Raw genomic sequence first — 17,402 nt, 5'->3', positions numbered from 1 at the left:
AGGACCTTATCTTTGGGTGTGCGTGTGGGCATGTGCATGGGTGTACCGGTGAGGCGGGTGGGTGTGGGGGAGGCTGTGCATACTAAGGTACGTCGAAAGATCTGCTATGCTGTTCACGTGGACGGCATTGATGGGAAGTTGATGTGGCATAGTGGTGGTGTGCGACGGAATTAGAAATAAGACATCGCGTCGTTGGATTGGATGACGAGAGAGATGGAGCACGCTAAAAAGGAAAATGATGACATGCTACCTGCAAGCACACAAAGACAAAGCAAGGCGTGTTTGTGATCGAGACGAAAGATGTTCGAGGCGAATAGTCAGGACAAAGGATTCGACTCGGGATCTTGCACACGACCACTCCCGTGTAGGGCTGGGCGGCGATGACAAAGGCCGCTGTTGAACGCAGCTTTTGTCGATGCTCGTAACAACGCATCGCTGGGAACGCTCAAAGAAGTAGCGCGACTGAGGCTGCAACAGCAGTTGATCCTAGGGGCCTCTGTAGAAATGGTGGTTCTTACGGATGGTGAGTGTGAGTAACGTTGGTGTGCAGACATCGCAACCACCTGCGTTATCTCAGTGAAGAGCTTCCACTCGAGGGCTTCAGAGCGTCCAAAATGAAGGCACGAAATTCTCTACAGATCTTCGCAACCCCATTCAAATCCTCGTTTCTCTCCATATCTCCTTCCCCATTTTCACCGCGCACGCCTCTCACACCCCCTCTTCCTGACCGACAGCGAGCTCAAAAGCCAGATCGACAAACTCTATCAACATATCCAGCATCCCAACATGAGGCGCCATCAAGCCCTTTAGCCTGGATGTGGAAATGCCACAAGTGCCACCACAGCTACCGTCTAGGCGTAACCCGCCGCTGTCTCGAGGACGGACACCACTTTTGCAGTGGCAGCACGACCATGAAATCCTGGCGGAAATCAAATTCCTCAAGGAAACAACGGAACCACCGCGCCTGCCCCAGTGAGTTCGACTACGAAGGCTGGAAAACAATCGGTCGGTGGCGAAGGGGTGGACCGAAACGCAGTGCGAGAACACACACAGGTACAGCCGTCAACGGCTCAGACAAAATTCGAGAGAGGCAAGATTGCTGGAACACATGCGACTACCCCTCTGAATGCCGCTGGGGCAAGAAATTCGGCATTCACACACCCGTCGAATTTGTCTTTCCTAGTGTTGAAGTCAACAACAGTATGCCCACACTGACTGCGCCTATCAACACATTGCCTGAGGGAATCCTTAAGCCAGGGGACGGGAGTAGTAGTCTTGCCACGTCGAGAAAAGGGGCCAAGACGAATCTTTGGACTGCGTTGCTGGCTAGTGCGGAACGGAGGAAAAGTGCTGGGGAACGTGGGGGGAGTCTGCTGTCTACTGTTGAGGAGAGGAGTGAGAAGGAGGGGGGTGCAGATGTGACTTCTGCAACGAGAGATAGCGACGGCGACGTGATTATGGGAACTATTGACCCTGCGCTTCTGGATTATGCGAGTAGTCCGCTCTCACCCTCGTCATTGCAATCCGCCTCTTCTTCTTCATCAGCGGTGGACTCGCTCAAGGCGTTGGTTAGTAGAAGACGGTATCGACGCGTGAAGTCTCGTTCTAGGATGAATGGCTCAGTTGATAAGAGACATGCTGAAGTAGGGCATGCGGTGATGGGAAATGTGAAAGAGAGGATGCAGGATCGGGTTAGTTTGGATGAGGAGGATATGGTGGTAGAGGGGTTTGCGCCGTTGTGTCGGGTAAGGAGTAGAGGTTGTTCTGTGTGAGATATCTTTTACTTGGTTTGCCCACCTTCTTCAAAATGAACAATACATGACTTCGTTGTAAACATCGAAGCAGTGTAATGCGAATAGCCCCTTGCTCATTCGAACAATATGGCAAATCCCAACGTGAGGATACCGTGCGGCTAAAAGTGGCACCTCCGTCGGCGGCCAGCACCCACGTTCCCTGCAGGGATGCATCTGTGCCTGACCCTTGACGCTCGGGCCACGTCCTTTCACGGAAGTCGCGCCCTCGACGCCGCTGCGCCGTCCTCGATACACCTTTGCTTCTCTCTCACAGCGCGCCGAGCCTGACACCCCGAGGCACATTGTGAACATGGTGCTCTCGTTCATTCTCATTCAGAACAGGCAGTAAGTTGGGATGATCGTGCAGAGGAGGGTTGGTGAGGTCATGTAGTATGGAAGGCTAATGAGTTGTAGAGGGAAGACGAGGCTGGCAAAGTGGTATGCGCCGTATAGTGTGAGTTGAAATGTCCAACGTGTTGGGAGACGGCGCAGTAGCTAATAATGAGGCAGGATGAAGAGAAAGTCAAGTTAAAGGGCGAGGTATGCGATACCCTCCTTCCCACCCACCCATCCACCACACCTACCACACCTACCATCGAACCCACCGCCTACCGACCCTCCGAATATAACTAAATACCTCACCAGGTCCACCGCCTCATCGCTCCACGCGACCAAAAACACCAATCCAACTTCGTCGAGTTCCGCAACATGTCCAAGATCGTCTACCGCCGCTACGCCGGCCTCTTCTTCTGCGCCTGCGTCGACACAAACGACAACGAACTAGCATACCTAGAAGCCATACATTTCTTCGTCGAGGTGCTAGATGCCTTCTTCGGGAACGTGTGTGAGCTGGATCTGGTGTTTAATTTCTACAAGGTGTATGCGATACTGGATGAGGTGTTTTTGGCGGGCGAGATTGAGGAGACGAGTAAACAAGTTGTGTTGACGAGGTTGGCGCATTTGGATAAGCTGGAGTAGTTGGATGATGGGTGGGGATATACTATATAATGGTGTGGAGCTCGGGCTGCTTCGACGGGCACCTCGGGCTCGGATAGGAAGAATGAGGTTAGTAGCCAAACGCTGCTAAGGAAATATGAGAGAGTCACGTATATAGCCGCGCTGAGAGGACTCGCGCGAGCATCTGGAGAGCCCATATCCCTATGGTGGGTTGGTATACCTCAAGGCTGATGCGGTACTAGGATAACCGGAAGGAATAGTAGGGAGAATCGCTTGCAAATACTAGCAGATCCTGCAAACACATCTCTTACACATATGTGTTCCTGCTTCTACATTCCGTGACACGCGAGTGAATGGACCCTGTCGTTCTTGCATGTGAGGGCGCGCACGGACGCGCTCTTCTGATGGAAGCAGAGGTCTAGAAAATAGCCAGATCATCAACCTTGGTTGTTCGAGATCTGTCCCTTCGCCTGTGCCCAAATCCCCCAGTATGCTCGCCCCATGATATGAACATCTCTAACACCAATCCGCGCCCCGTTGTTCCTCCGCCACACGCTTGACCCGCCTCGAATCGTCCCGTCCGTCGAATCCACCGCAACATCCCCGCGCCGCGACCATGTCTGAGTTCGCCGCATACAACGCCCTCGGCACGGGCTCTCCAAACCCGAATGGAACCGGCAGACCAGACGAGCCCAACAAATGGCGCCCGCCAGTCGCTGCGGGCCCTCCTGGCTACCAACAGACGGGCAGTCCGGCCATGGCTCAACCTCCGAACCAGTACGCCGGCACACCAGCGCAATACGGCACGCCGGTCCAGCAAGAGAGTTATTTTCCTGACCAGTCGGCTCTGCAGGGCCAACCTCAGTATCAGGGCGATCAAGATGTGAACAATCTCGCGGGGCAAATGGGAGCAGTTGGGCTGGGGATGGACCAAGCGGCACAACCCAAGCATAAGAAGAAGAACAGACATGCGTATCATAATATCGAAGGACCTGGAGGAAGTTCACCGGCGTTCAACGGAGCGCCGCAGAATGGCACACCTACACAATTCCAAAACTCGCCCCAAGTCGGAGGAGCGCAATGGATGGAGCCTCAGATTACCCCCGCTATGAGCCAGTTTCCCGCACCCGTAAACCCTATCTTCAGTCCTGGATCGCAGGCTTCCCCTATGCAGTATGCTGCGAGAGCACCAGCAGCACCACATCAGAGTGGAGGAGCGGCGGTTGGGTCAGCCCAAGGACGTGTGGACCCGGAACAGATACCCAGTGTACCAAAGTCGCGAGATGCGCCGGCGAAGTACTACCTAGAAAACGTATACCCGACTATGGAGCACCACCTACCTCCTCCCGCCACGGTCCCCTTCGTAGCCTTTGACCAAGGCAACTCCTCACCTAAGTTCGCACGGTTGACGATGAACAACATTCCACTCACTGCGCAAGCCCTTGCTGCGACTTCCTTACCACTCGGCATGGTCTTACAACCACTGGCTGCTCAACAAGAAGGCGAGCAAGCTATACCCGTATTGGACTTTGGCGAGTCCGGGCCACCACGATGTGCAAGGTGCCGAGCGTACATCAATCCATTCATGCAGTTCAAGGCTGGCGGAAACAAGGTTGTGTGCAACCTATGTACCTACCCGGGCGACGTCCCCGGTGAATACTTTGCGCCTACGGATCAATCTGGTGTCAGGATAGACAGACTACAGCGACCGGAGCTCACACTCGGCACTGTCGATTTCCTCGTACCCAAAGAATACTGGTCGAAGGAGCCTGTCGGTCTACGGTGGTTGTTCCTAGTCGATGTGACCGCCGAGGCTGTAAACCGTGGCTTTCTCCATGGCTTCTGTGAAGGCATCATGAAAGCACTCTATGGCGAGCAAGAAGCAGAGGCAGAAGGCACCGAGACTACCAGTCGGATACCAAAGGGTGCTAAAGTTGGCATCGTGACATACGACAAAGAAATGCACTTCTACAATCTCAGCCCGAGCTTGACGAGTGCTCAGATGCTCGTCATGGCTGATCTGGAAGACCCTTTCTTACCCTTCAGCGAGGGCTTGTTCGTCGACCCTGTGGAGTCCAAGAACGTCATCACATCACTTCTCGCACAGCTACCGACCATGTTCTCCGAAGTCAAGAATCCCGAACCGGCCCTTCTTCCTACCTTGAACTCCGCTGTAGCAGCACTGTCGGCCACAGGTGGAAAGATCGTGTGCTCCTTGGCTGCGCTTCCGACTTGGGGCCCCGGCCGGCTGATGCTACGTGAGGACAACAATGTACACAACACGGACGCCGAGAAGAAGCTGCTTCAGACTGAGCATCCTGGGTTCAAGAAGGTTGCTGAGAAAATGGTGCAGAATGGTATTGGTGTGGACTTTTTCCTTGCTGCGCCCAGCGGAGGGTACCTCGACATTGCGACGATCGGCCACGTTTCCGCTGTGACAGGTGGAGAAGTCTTCTACTACCCCAACTTCCATGCGCCAAGGGATATCCTAAAATTATCCAAGGAGATCCAGCACACAGTCACACGAGAAACCGGATATCAAGCGCTGATGAAGGTTCGCTGCTCGAATGGCCTGCAGGTCTCTGCCTACCACGGAAACTTCTACCACCACACCTTTGGCGCCGATCTGGAGTTCGGAGTCATTGACGCTGACAAGGCTATCGGTGTCATGTTCAGCTACGACGGCAAGCTGGATCCCAAGCTCGATGCTCACTTCCAGAGTGCGCTACTCTACACAGCTGCGAACGGTGAGCGACGAGTGCGGTGCACCAACATCGTGGCCAGCGTCAGCCCAAACACTGGTGAATGCATGAAGTTTGTTGATCAGGATGCTGTTGTGAACATCATCGCCAAGGAAGCTGCTGCTCGCATGACAGAGAAGAACCTCAAGGAGATTAGAGGAGCCTTGACGGAGAAGACTGTCGACATTCTTGCTGGCTACAGAAAGAACTTCACTGGCAATAACCCACCTGGCCAGCTCGTGCTACCAGAGAACCTAAAGGAATTTGGCATGTACATTCTCGGACTAATGAAGTCAAGAGCCTTCAAGGGTGGCAAAGAGCCCACCGACCGAAGAGTCCACGACATGCGCATGATCAAGTCCATGGGACCACTGGAGTTGTCCTTATACCTCTACCCCCGCATCATCGCAGTCCACAACCTCGACGCGCGAGACGGTTTCGCAAACGAGAAGGGCCACCTCGTCATGCCAGAGAACATACGCGCCTCCTTCTCCAAAGTCGAAGAAGGCGGCGCCTACATCGTCGACAACGGCCAAGTCTGCCTCTTATGGCTGCACACCCAAGTCTCACCCAACCTACTCGAGGACCTCTTCGGTGAAGGCAACAACAGTCTAAAAGCGCTCGATCCCTTCCAATCCACCCTGCCTGTTCTCGAAACCCACCTCAACGCTCAAGTGAGGAATATCTTGCAGTATCTGGAGGGTACGAGGGCGTCCAAGGCGCTTACTATTCAACTTGCGAGACAGGGTCTGGATGGCGCGGAATACGAATTTGCGAGGTTGCTGTATGAGGATCGGAATAATGAGGCGCAGAGTTATGTGGATTGGCTTGTGCATGTGCATAGGCATATTCAGTTAGAGGTACTTTGATCTCAATTGCAGCGTCAAATGACGGTCTTGCTGACTTGAAACTAGCTTGCTGGACAGCGTAAGAAAGAAGACTCGGGTGATGGTGTTGGCTCCACATTTGTCGGTCTGCGAACACCTTACTGGGGCTAGAGTAGTAGAAAGAGCAGCGACGTTGACGAATGAAGTCTGTATTGCATAGCGATAGCGGGGAAACCGGCGAAGTATTCCTACACAGAAGAACGAGATTCACGTATTCAATACAAAAACAGTATTCTTCTCACTCACTTTTCCCTGACCTCAACTTTGATGTTCCCTTCCCCACCCAAACCCAGACAATGTAACGAGAGAGATGTGACGGTGCGACAGGGATCTCGCACGTGACCGTTACTAGCGCGCCTCGCTTAGCTTTTCCACCCAACGAACAAAATAGCCTGCGAGCCATTGTCGAACTTCCTGCTTCGCTCCTACGACAACTAACCCACAGCATCACATACCGTCAAGATGCCCACCCATCTTTCCAAGACCCGCAAGCACCGCGGTCATGTCAGCGCCGTATGTTATCACGCCGCGAAGTCCTCTTGTACTTTGCTAACGTCGCTATTTAGGGTCACGGACGTGTCGGCAAGCACCGCAAGCATCCCGGTGGTCGCGGTATGGTAAGAACACTCCTGTACGAACTGTATGTAAGACATAAACTGACTTCTACAGGCCGGTGGTCAACATCACCACCGAACCAACATTGACAAGTACCATCCTGGTTACTTCGGAAAGGTTGGAATGAGGTACTTCCACAAGATGCAGAACCTCTTCTGGAAGCCCGTCATCAACCTCGACAAGCTTTGGTCGCTCATTCCCGCTGAGAAGCGCGCTGAGTACCTCGCCAACAAGAGCGGCAACGCCCCTGTCCTCAACCTCCTCGACTACGGCTACTCCAAGGTCCTTGGAAAGGGTCGTCTCCCCGCCGTCCCCATCGTCGTCCGCGCCCGCTACGTCTCGGCTGAGGCTGAGAAGAAGATCAAGGAGGCCGGTGGTGTCGTTCAGCTCGTCGCATAAACGCCTTCATACGATACCCTCGAACAATCACACGATACGATTGTGCATGAAACGGCGTCTCGGAATCATACAAAAGGATAACGGCAATGATTGGGATGGATCTTCAAGTCCGCAGTATACCCCACGGGTCTGCGTAGACTTGCGTCAGCGTGGTGGCTGAGGAATGTTTCATAGACAATATGACCGTTCCTGAACAAACCTTTGGCCCTTGCTGGCTGCCCGCTCATGCGATGCATGGGCTGTGGGTTGGCTTGCATGCTATCGCATGGCTGCCTCCGTGATGTCGTGATGTTATGGCGCTCCTTGCTGTGATGTGAAGTCTATGTGATACCAAACTGATTCTGAATCTAGTAGATCCGGTTGCTCTTTCGCCTGACGCTCGTCGTCTAAACAACGTATTCCGTGCTTCAAGCACTGGCGTCGATTCAATCACATCGACTTGAGAGAGTAGTCGCAATGAACATGTTTGCGATAATGTTCTTCGGCTAGTGCTATCTACCAATCCATTACAATGGCCGCACACGACCAGTCGGACGTGCTCAGTATTCTGCTTGACTCAGCAGTCAAGATCTCAATTAATTACACTTTCAACACCTCACTCTCTTCCGTGTCTGAGCCCGCTCATCTCGAGCACTTGACGCTACCCAAGATCCCGCCAACACAGCATCTGTGTACATATTCCTCCGCACATTAGAGTTTGTCAACCGCTTCGATCCGCACTTACATCACCTCACCATCATCAACGCGCTACTGAACGACATTCGTGTGTACAGTAATCTCTACTGTTCTTTCTGTGATTAGGCTTAGTGTCTTCCAAGGACAAGTACGTCAACGTGTTGAAACTGAAAGCGATTTGAGTTAAATCTTGGATGAGAGTTCTGTGGAGATAATTACCCTCTGGTAAATGGGGACTTACTTCTTCATCTCCTGATATAGATCATCTTTGCTATCAGATATACGTGGATTGACTGATCTTGGAAGCGATTGCATATAGTGAAGATGGACAGTCAAGTCTATAAATGAGGGAAAACCTGCGACCACGCCGGCGTCTCATACACGCCTTTGGGCACATTCCTAATGCTCACAAAAGCTTCAACCACAATGTATGCCCGACTCACGATATAACTTACCCCACAAAGTATACATAAAAGTGTAATGACCACAGTGCTAAGCCAGCCAAGCGACCGCTTGTTGTAAGCGACCCAGATCGTGTCAATGAACGGGAAAACATAAGCTAGGAGATTGGTAACCAGCCAAAACGCGGCACAGAAAGTGACCCATATGGAACTCAATCGCCAGAATAGCTGCTCTAGCTCACTAGGAAAGAAATAGTTCCAAGCTGCAACGTGTATCGCACCATACGCAGTTGAAGCTCCCCACAATACCATCCCCATGATCAAAGATTGGGTGCGACGGAGTAGACCATCGTTTGGCCAGTCCAGAGCATGTGGTTGTACGAGTTCGGTAACGTAGGGTATGCTGTGTGTAGAACCCGAGATAGCCCGTTCGCGAGCTGGAGCGAAGCGAGTTCGTAGAACTGGATATAGCAGCAAAGCGTCTTCGGCAAGACGTCTCAATTCGGAACCGGCTTCGGTCTCAGGATCCCGCACAGTCGTTTCGCAGTCTCGCTCCGAATGCTGAATGTTAGGACGAGTCCCGAGATGACCAGACGCATGAGGTTGCGCTCTACTGCTGCATCCGACAGGTTCATGATCTTCAAGTCTTGTCTCTTCTTCTCCAAAGTAAGCCATCTTTTCTAGTTCTGGCGTGGCGACCCGAAATATCGCAAACATGCCCTGTGGTACCTTGCCACTCATTCGACTCGCCAGATACAAGTACGCAGTCAAAGGTAGCCAGTCTCCTTTGAGTAACGTTGGAGATGTCACCTGGCGAGGTTTGTGCCACCAGAGAATGTACATGATGAGGGCGCAAACGACGTGAGCGACAACGTGTACTTCGAGTAAAGTAGTTGGCAGCCCAGACGCAGTCCGACTGATGACCTGAACAATCATCCACCCGGCCTGAATGCACACGAGAAGCTTAGCAAGGCCGTCTGCTTTGTTCTTGTCTTTGATATCGTCGAGGGAGACGTATGGGATATGTCCGCACTGCGCGAGTAATGCAACTCCTTTGGCAGTTAGGGTCAGGCGTTTAGCACCATTGAACAAGACCGCGCTCCGAGAGTCGGTATCGTCAATATCGAGGGCGAATCCACCCATTGTGCCGTAGAATCCATGTGGAATAGTCCATGGTGTATGTCGGTGCTGGTCATGGTCTCCCGATATTACTGCCGTCTAGAAGCTGTCAGTTTCGGAGCCTAAGGAAGGATGGTCTGGCTACTTTTTCGAGGGCTTTCGCCCCATCTTCCTTCTTCTGTTCTGCCTCTTCTATCTCCAAACACAGCTGCCGCGCAGACGCTAGTTGTCGCCAGGCTGTGTACACCATCAACTCTGGTGCGAACAGGCCCAGAATGCACCATTGAAGCTCTCTTAGTAGTACCCGGCAATTGCCTTCGGCTTTGCGCGGTACGTTCAAGTGCACAGCCGAATAAACACATAAACCGAGTGTGGCGAAGCAGCTTATAAGCAGGGATATGGTATCCCGTTGATTGTCCTCTTTTACAAACCCTACAGTATCTGTAGTGTTGACATTGCCGGTACTTATGCCGGAAACACTGTGAGCGGAGAGAGAGATGAAAGCAAGGCTGCACAAGACTAACATCGCAGCTCAAGACAACAAGCGTAGGCCAGACCGGAGAAGGCAGGGTGAAGAATTACGGGGCGCGCTGCTTATACTAAAGCCTGATGAGTGTCCATACTGCGCCGTCTGACTGCATGGTCGCATGGTTGGGCGGCAAACCGAATGGGGGCCGATTCAGATATGGAGTTGTGTACCGAAAACTCTCGAGAACATGGAATCTTGCATGTAGGAATGCGCATCCATGGATAGCGTAACGAATAGGAGCGGGCGGACGGTTCTCTCGATAAGTACTCCCGCTGCACCGCAAGAACATGAGACGGGCGCGTGCCGTCCCTTCTCAAACGGCCCCCACCCTTTACCTACCAAATCTAGCCGCTGTCAGGCTGCTGATAGTACTCATCAGACACGCGCTAACGTGCCACCAGGCGCAATTGATTGGAGATGGAGCAGATATTCGAGGAACGTGGAGCGAAAGGATCAATGTATAGATCAGGCGTCTTGCGTCGTGTTGATCCGTGCATCGGCTTTCCTGTTCCTGCACTAAATCACATGCACATCGGCTGTGCCGCTTATACTTTGACTTTACATCCCACCTCATCTTTTCACGCGCAGGGAAATATCAGTCCCAGGATGAGTGTTCGTTCTCGACGACGTGCAGAACAAGTTTGTTCAACAGCGAAAAACCAGGTACGCATGCGTCTACCGCGTATGTGAATGCCAAGGCTAATGGTCGCAAGGCTGAGCCTCGCGATCAAATGGGAAAAAGGCAACAAGGCTCCTTGTTGATGTGGGATGAGATACGTACGATAGTTGATTGCATGATCGTTATATAGCTGACCGATATTGTAGCGAGTTGGTACCAGTACATTCACCATTAGATTACCTATCATCGACTTGCGCTCACTAGGGACAGAGACAATGAGTACATTCTGTCAGGCTATAGGTAAGGATTTTAGAATCCTCATCACATAGACGGTTCCTAAGAAGGGCGACATATAGGGCAATCTCAAAATCTTACCAGCAGTCCTTGAGAAGCATTCTCGGTATCCACAACGAAACAGGTAAGATTCAACGCAGTGCTTGCAGAAGGCGAACTGACTCGTTTCCAGTAAATATATTCTCGCATCTTATAGGATCAGTGCTGTTCTTTGCGCTTCCTATCCCAGTATACTATTCCTTGCAGCCAAGATACGACACAGCAGCCACAGCGGACGTTGTCGTATTCTCAACCTTCTTCTTTGGTGTCGCCATTTGCTTTGCACTGTCCGCAACGTAAGTATTGTCGCACCTTCATGCACTAGTACCTAGAAAGTAACACAACCGCAGTTTCCATGTCGTCAACAACCACAGCGAAAGCGTCCATGTCTTCGGTAATCAGCTCGACTACGTAAGTAAACAACACCCGCGATTTCACACAGCCACTGAGTACTTTAGCTCGGAATAGTGATACTAATGTGGGGTTCCACCATCCCATGTGTGTACTATGGCTTCTATTGTACACCACAGCTACAAACAACATACTACACGCTCGTGTCAGTCTTAGCAGGAGGCTGCGTTTACGCAACGCTCCACCCAGCTTTCCGTCGCCCAAAGTATCGACCGTACCGCGCGGCCATGTATGCCGGACTTGGTCTCTCGTTCATCATTCCCATCATGCATGGCTTGCTGAAGTTTGGCTGGGAAACGCAGATGTGGAGGATGAGTTTGGACTGGATGGCGTTGATGACGACATTCAATCTTACTGGTGGCGCGTTGTACGCTATGAGAGTAAGTGTATGAGCCTTGAATGGCTTTCATGCCCAAGAAAGGAATGGCGAACTGACCACATGTAGATCCCTGAGAAATGGTATCCGTACCGGTTTGATGTCTGGGGTTCGAGTCACCAGATTATGCATTGCTTGGTTGTTTGTGCTGGCGTCGCGCATTTGTTTGGTCTGCTGAGAGCTTTCGACCATGTCCATGGTCATGGAAATATTTGTGCGGCGTAACGAGGGGGTTGACTTTCTCGATCGATCGATGTACTGGACGTAATACCAACGACTTAATACAGTCGAGATAGCTGGACTCATAGCATGATCTGAGTATCGCATTGCTCATCCGGCCTCTGGTACATCATTCTCGCCCTCCTTGTCCTGATTGTCTTGGAGCAAAGACTCCCCTTTTTTTCTTCTGCATCTGTTTCCACCTCATCGATGCTAGCTTGCTGGTTTTCAATAACACTATTCGCACCATCATTATTGCTATCATCGACCCCAACCTCAGCCCCAACCTCCTCACATCCCTCGTCCCGCTCACATCCCTCATCCTCCTCTCCAAATCCTCCAATGTTCTCCTCCTCCTCCCCTTCTCCCTGTATCACCATATTAGTAATCCTTAGCACACCCCTGACACCACCATGCCCCTCCGGCAGAGTGAGACTACTCGAGTGCGACGTCGTCGGGCGGATCCGCCGGGTATAACGCTCATTGACTTGACGTTGGGTGCGGAAGTGTCTTTCGAGGGTTTCGTGGGGGGAGAGGCTGGAATGTTGGGATGAGATCGAAAAACCACCGGGTAGTTCGTCTGCTTGTTGAAGAGATGTTGTGTTTGGGTTGGGATCGTGGGGTGCTATGTCGCTATGCTGAGTCGGTGTACTAGCTGCCTCCCCCTGATCCCGTTCAAGCGCCATCATCAGATTCCGTATCTCCTGTGCTGCATCGGATTGCAGAGGAAGATCTTCAAGCTGCGTCTGTCGTAGGCGGTCAGAGAGACTCGAACCTGAATGTTTTTGTCTGGGTCCATGCTTCCCATCCTCTTCAACTCCCTCAACGTCCGTATTCGCTTTTGGTACAGGAGTAGGCGCCCTAATACTCTCCGGTGCCCGCTGAATCATCTGTGAGAGATCAACAGGCGGACCTATGATGCTTTGAGTGCGGCTTTCCAGATTTGGGACAAGAGAGGGTGGATTGGGCTGTGTGCTGTCCTTTCTTCTCTTTGCTTTGGGTATGAGTACGGGGACTTCTGTAGGGGTGTTGATGTCTTCGATGTGTTGAGTTCGCGTCTCAGCGCTTGCGTGCAGTTGGATAGCCATGAGTCTTTCTCGTAGTCTTGCTTCCTCTTCTCTCTTTTGTGTTCGGCCTATCTTGTGGGACAGATAGGTCATGCCGTATTTCCTTGGTGTTTTGGATACTGTGGGAGTAGTCGTTGCGTCTGTGTCGTTTGGAATGGGGACTGCAGTACACGTCGGTGTAACAGTTCCAGGTCGACACGCAAAGGTACTTAGAAGCCTCCCCATCATGTCCTTCCTCTTCGCGTTAGTCTCTTCCGCTCCGGTCCTCATAGCAAACTCCTCCTCTTTTTCCTCCTCTGCCCTCACCCTCGCTTCATCACTCAACCCATCCAGGTATCGTCGCCTAACCTCATCCTCCCGCTCCCCGCCCTCCCCTTCATCACCCTGATGATTCTCCCCCACAGAACCAAAAGCACGATCCGCGTTGTACTGAACAGGTGAAGAAACCGCACGTCTTCTTCCCCTCCCTTCCCCTCTTCTCCTCAAATTCCTCTCACTCTCCGTTTGATACCCCTCGAGCCCATACCAGTACTCGCTCGTTTCTTGGGCACTCATACCGTGGTAGGGATGATTAGGTGCATACTCCTCTTCTACATCGTCATTATCGTTGTAGCCATGTCCCTGTTGTTGGAGTGGTTCCGACTGGTAACTCTGTGTCGACTTCGATCCCGCAGCAGAAATCAGATGCCGACTCGCAGTAAACGGCGCAATAGGCGAAATAGTCCGATCGCAAAGGTAAATTGCGAAGCGAGAGTGGGGAGTAGGTGGTGTTGCAGCGCGGTGGAATGGGGAAGGGGATTGTGTGGGTCGAGATGGTGGTGGAGGGGGCTGGAAGGAGGGGGTTGGTGATGGTGCGTCTTCTGGGTAAGGGTTCGATGGTACGGATAGTTCGGTTGAGGAGTTTGGGTTGATGATGAAGTTAGCTGGCGAGGAGAGGGGCGGGGGAGGCGTTGTGCGGGCTGGTTGTCGGGTTAAGGGGAGGAGGAAGTCGTCTTCGGGGTAGGGATTTGATGGGAGGGAGATGGAGTCTTGCTCTTGGTCTTCTTGGGTAGTGGGTTGGGGTAATTCTTCGTATTCGTTCTCTTCGTCTTGGGCAGCGGATTGAGGTGGGTCTTCAATTGGCGCTTCGTCGTTCCACTCCTCAGGCCTGAGATTCTGCAGCAAACTCTGCAACTCGCGGCCCTTCTTCTTACCAACCTGTATATCTCAGTCAGTCTCCATGCATCCCCACCCCCAAAGCGCAAAAACATACCGTAGAATACCTCCCCCCACTCCGATACATCCTCTCCACCTCATCCAGCCTCATCCTCCTCGCCGCCCTACTATTCATGCTATGATACGCAACATACTGTCCACCCTCTACATCCCCATTTCCATTCGACGACCTCTCTTCCGCAATCCGGTGCTCTGCATCCCTCAACCGCTCTTCTTCCCTATCCATATCCAAATCCCATTGCCCGTCCCAATAGCCGTTTGTAATGTCTTCACGATCAGAATCGCGTAAAGGCTCCATGCTATCGGACCGGCCATCACAATCTACATCGCCTTCATCCCCCTCATCGTCATCGTCCCCATCGTTGTTATCCCCATCATCCCAGTCCACGGGACTTAGATCTCTCAAGTCTTCCTCTGACTTTTCCACGCCTGTGTAATATAGACCTAGCGATGCAGAGAGGGCTAGACGGGCGTTCTCTCCCCGGCGGCCCAGACTATCTCGACGGTGTATGGAGTGTGTTATCCTGCCTTTGAGAGATGTGACTGTGACGTTCTGGCGGATTGTCGCAATGCGATTGCGGAAGCGGGCGATGTACTCGGCGGTTTGTTCGGGGGACATGGCGGGCGGGTGGATGTGCTCAGTAGATGGAATGGAGTTTAGAACGGGTTATGCAGACATATTCCTTACTAATGCTGCGTATGAGTGGAGTGACAGATGTAGCTTCCGAAGGGATGAGGTTGGCGTCTTCTGGTCTCCCTGGGTTGTTGGCTAATGACAGCCGTGTTGCACCTGCGGTCGCCGGTCTGGGACCTGAACCGGCTCCCAAAATTCTTACACTGTCACCGTGCGCTGTGGACTTTCACATTCTGGAAGCGAGACACGAGGTTCGACTGCTTATGGGCTGGTTAGTTGGTGGGTTGAGGTTGTTGGGCTGTCAAACGTTAGTGGTTTTGACATCCTTACCCGTACATTGGACCCTTATAGCCAGCGGTCACATAAGCCACAAAAGCAATACGTACCATCAATAGAGATATGTTTCATTAGGGTATCCACACCATCACTGCACCTTCTCTCCTACATCCAAAAGGTTCAGCAGTACTTCCTTCGCCTTGTCTGGCTCAACACTCCCATCCGGAGCTCTCATCACCATTTGCCCCACGAACCAACCAACCTTCTTGACCTGACCCTTCTCGCTGATGTCTCGCACCATGTCGGGTTTCTCTTCTAGCAAAGTCTGTGCCAGCTTGACGTACTCTTCCTGGCTGAGTGGTTGCAGGAGGAGGTTCTCTTGGTGAACGACTTCAGATACGCTGCGCTGATCTCCCTCAAACTTGATGGCAAGTAGACGTTTTGCGGAAGGCGAAGTGACCTCTTTGCGACGAATGTGCGAAATGACACCGGCAAGATAGTCGGCCGGAACGCGGTTGGGATCCCAAGGTTCGTCCTGGAAGAGAGAACCGAGTTCCATCAACACCCTAGTCTTGCGTTAGTTTGATCCCGACGCGTATCATAGCAGATGAACATACCAGTTGCCGGTAATCTTGCCCAAGATTTCTAGCGGAACATCTTTTTCGTGCTGCTCGGTTTGGCGTACCAGGCAGCGAATCACGTCCAGATAATACTCTAATCGTTCACCATCGTCCATGGAGAGTAGTGTGATGGCATCTTTGGTCGTAAGTCCGTAAGTATTGGCGAGCATGTCTACGTTCACATCGGGCAGTTTGGGAAGGGTGTTCCGGAGGTGCTCAACAAGATCCTAAAAATGATTAGTATAGTCTTCATGCCAACGGTGACATTCGTGCTTACGTTTCCAACGATGATAGGAGCAATATCTGGATCCGGCATGTAGCGGTAGTCGATCTCGCCCTCTTTGCCTCGGAGACGTTTGGTGGTCTTGCTTCCAAGAGTCCATCCGCGAGTCTCACCCTCAACGACACCTCCACCCTCGAGCAAGTCAATTTGCCGATCACGCTCTGCGATGATGGCATCTTCCACAGCCTTGACGCTTGCCAAGTTCTTGATCTCAGTCCTTTGGCCTAGACCAGTAACACCGGAGTACGAGTGGCTAGCTGCGGATGAATCCCCTGCGCGTTGACGGACTGATACGTTAACATCGGCACGCAGTCCGCCTAGCTCCATGCCGGTTGTGCAGGCATTGACAGCCTTGAGTATGTTTTGTATCTTGCGGACGACGACAGCAGCGACCGTGGGATCGTGAATGTGAGGGAGGGTGATGATTTCGATTAGAGGATGCGAGACGCGGTTGAAGTCGAGTAGGTGAGTCGAAGGGGGTTGCTGCACGGTCTTTGCGGTATCCTGCTCCATCTGTATTTGCTTGATGCCAATCTCGACAGGCCCTGACTGCGGGGCAGCGCCAGGCGGGAAGTCATGAGGATACAGGGTGATCTTGCCATTCGTCGCAAAAGGCTCGTAGTACTGCGTAATCTGGTAGCCGGAGGGCTGATCTTGATAGAAGTAGTGCTTGCGGTCGAAGCTGCTCTTGGGCTGTATCTCGCATTGGAAGGCTATGGCGGCGCGGAGGGCGGGCAGGAGGGTTTCCTTCTGGAAGTGAGGCTGAGTACCGGGGAAAGCGACGTCGAACAAGGAGACATGAGTATTGGGTGCCTCGCTGACTGAGGTCGCAGCACCAGAGAAGAGCTTCCGCGCGGTGTTGAGCTCGGCGTGGACTTCGATTCCAACCGTTAGCTCCCACTTCTCTAGTCGTACATCCTTGCCCTTTTTCGAGGACTTTGAGGATCCCGAAGAGGCGCTCTTTTCTTTCTTTTGTTGCTTCGCAGCATCTTTCAACTGCTTTCGGAACGCGGTGCCATCCTGGCTTGGTTGTGGCTGGGTCTCAGTGTGGAGAGTTCGTATAGTTTGTCGCGTGGGAAGACGAGCAGTACCCAATTGGGACTGTCTAGTTCGGCGTAGACATGTGTGACATATGTACGGCTGTTTCGAGGCTGTAACAAGAGTGTTGCGGGTAGTGCGGGCGAACATGACGTGAAGTCTGACGAGTAGCAGTTCCGATGCCAATGCACAATT

At 52.4% G+C, this 17,402-nt stretch overlaps 8 protein-coding genes across 8 annotated transcripts; 5 read left to right on the top strand and 3 right to left on the bottom strand.

Moving 5' to 3' along the window:
• Positions 1-132: 132 nt before the first annotated feature.
• On the top strand, positions 133-1,998 carry BKA58DRAFT_395080 (uncharacterized protein). Its single transcript, XM_046171254.1, has one exon. It carries the CDS (start codon positions 615-617, stop codon positions 1,770-1,772), a length of 1,158 nt encoding a protein of 385 aa, XP_046020017.1. The 5' UTR covers positions 133-614; the 3' UTR covers positions 1,773-1,998.
• A 50-nt stretch (positions 1,999-2,048) lies between these two features.
• Positions 2,049-3,183, top strand: BKA58DRAFT_395076 (AP-2 complex subunit sigma). Its single transcript, XM_046171253.1, has 4 exons — positions 2,049-2,138; positions 2,208-2,247; positions 2,304-2,333; positions 2,439-3,183. The coding sequence occupies exons 1-4, from the start codon at positions 2,104-2,106 to the stop codon at positions 2,769-2,771; spliced, it is 438 nt and encodes a 145-aa protein (XP_046020016.1). The 5' UTR covers positions 2,049-2,103; the 3' UTR covers positions 2,772-3,183.
• A 16-nt stretch (positions 3,184-3,199) lies between these two features.
• Positions 3,200-6,658, top strand: BKA58DRAFT_395073 (Sec23/Sec24 family protein). Its single transcript, XM_046171252.1, has 2 exons — positions 3,200-6,351; positions 6,406-6,658. The coding sequence occupies exons 1-2, from the start codon at positions 3,367-3,369 to the stop codon at positions 6,487-6,489; spliced, it is 3,069 nt and encodes a 1,022-aa protein (XP_046020015.1). The 5' UTR covers positions 3,200-3,366; the 3' UTR covers positions 6,490-6,658.
• Positions 6,659-6,673: 15 nt separating this feature from the next.
• BKA58DRAFT_69841 (60S ribosomal protein L27a) lies at positions 6,674-7,425 on the top strand. Its single transcript, XM_046175745.1, has 3 exons — positions 6,674-6,891; positions 6,945-6,995; positions 7,048-7,425. The coding sequence occupies exons 1-3, from the start codon at positions 6,841-6,843 to the stop codon at positions 7,390-7,392; spliced, it is 447 nt and encodes a 148-aa protein (XP_046020014.1). The 5' UTR covers positions 6,674-6,840; the 3' UTR covers positions 7,393-7,425.
• Positions 7,426-8,217: 792 nt separating this feature from the next.
• On the bottom strand, positions 8,218-10,223 carry BKA58DRAFT_69992 (uncharacterized protein). Its single transcript, XM_046175748.1, has 3 exons — positions 9,733-10,223; positions 8,523-9,686; positions 8,218-8,466 (listed from the first exon to the last, which is right to left on the bottom strand). The coding sequence occupies exons 1-3, from the start codon at positions 10,111-10,113 to the stop codon at positions 8,443-8,445; spliced, it is 1,569 nt and encodes a 522-aa protein (XP_046020013.1). The 5' UTR covers positions 10,114-10,223; the 3' UTR covers positions 8,218-8,442.
• Positions 10,224-10,533: 310 nt separating this feature from the next.
• On the top strand, positions 10,534-12,080 carry BKA58DRAFT_415281 (hemolysin-III related-domain-containing protein; the record flags this gene model as incomplete). Its single annotated transcript, XM_046172538.1, has 7 exons — positions 10,534-10,574; positions 11,000-11,035; positions 11,092-11,153; positions 11,202-11,364; positions 11,419-11,479; positions 11,527-11,859; positions 11,925-12,080. 7 exons carry the CDS (start codon positions 10,534-10,536, stop codon positions 12,078-12,080), a joined length of 852 nt encoding a protein of 283 aa, XP_046020012.1.
• Positions 12,081-12,157: 77 nt separating this feature from the next.
• On the bottom strand, positions 12,158-14,975 carry BKA58DRAFT_406569 (uncharacterized protein; the record flags this gene model as incomplete). Its single annotated transcript, XM_046171967.1, has 2 exons — positions 12,158-14,338; positions 14,394-14,975. 2 exons carry the CDS (start codon positions 14,973-14,975, stop codon positions 12,158-12,160), a joined length of 2,763 nt encoding a protein of 920 aa, XP_046020011.1.
• A 175-nt stretch (positions 14,976-15,150) lies between these two features.
• BKA58DRAFT_69900 (GatB/GatE catalytic domain-containing protein) lies at positions 15,151-17,391 on the bottom strand. The gene is made up of 4 exons (XM_046175746.1): positions 16,164-17,391; positions 15,884-16,113; positions 15,377-15,832; positions 15,151-15,288 (listed from the first exon to the last, which is right to left on the bottom strand). The coding sequence occupies exons 1-3, from the start codon at positions 17,355-17,357 to the stop codon at positions 15,415-15,417; spliced, it is 1,842 nt and encodes a 613-aa protein (XP_046020010.1). The 5' UTR covers positions 17,358-17,391; the 3' UTR covers positions 15,151-15,288; positions 15,377-15,414.
• Positions 17,392-17,402: the final 11 nt, after the last annotated feature.

Source organism: Alternaria rosae (genome assembly GCF_020736505.1).
Source record: "Alternaria rosae strain MPI-PUGE-AT-0040 chromosome Unknown BKA58scaffold_14, whole genome shotgun sequence".
NCBI lineage: Eukaryota > Fungi > Ascomycota > Dothideomycetes > Pleosporales > Pleosporaceae > Alternaria > Alternaria rosae.
Note: the sequence above shows the minus strand (reverse complement) of the source record. Positions and strands in the feature narration are given on the sequence as shown.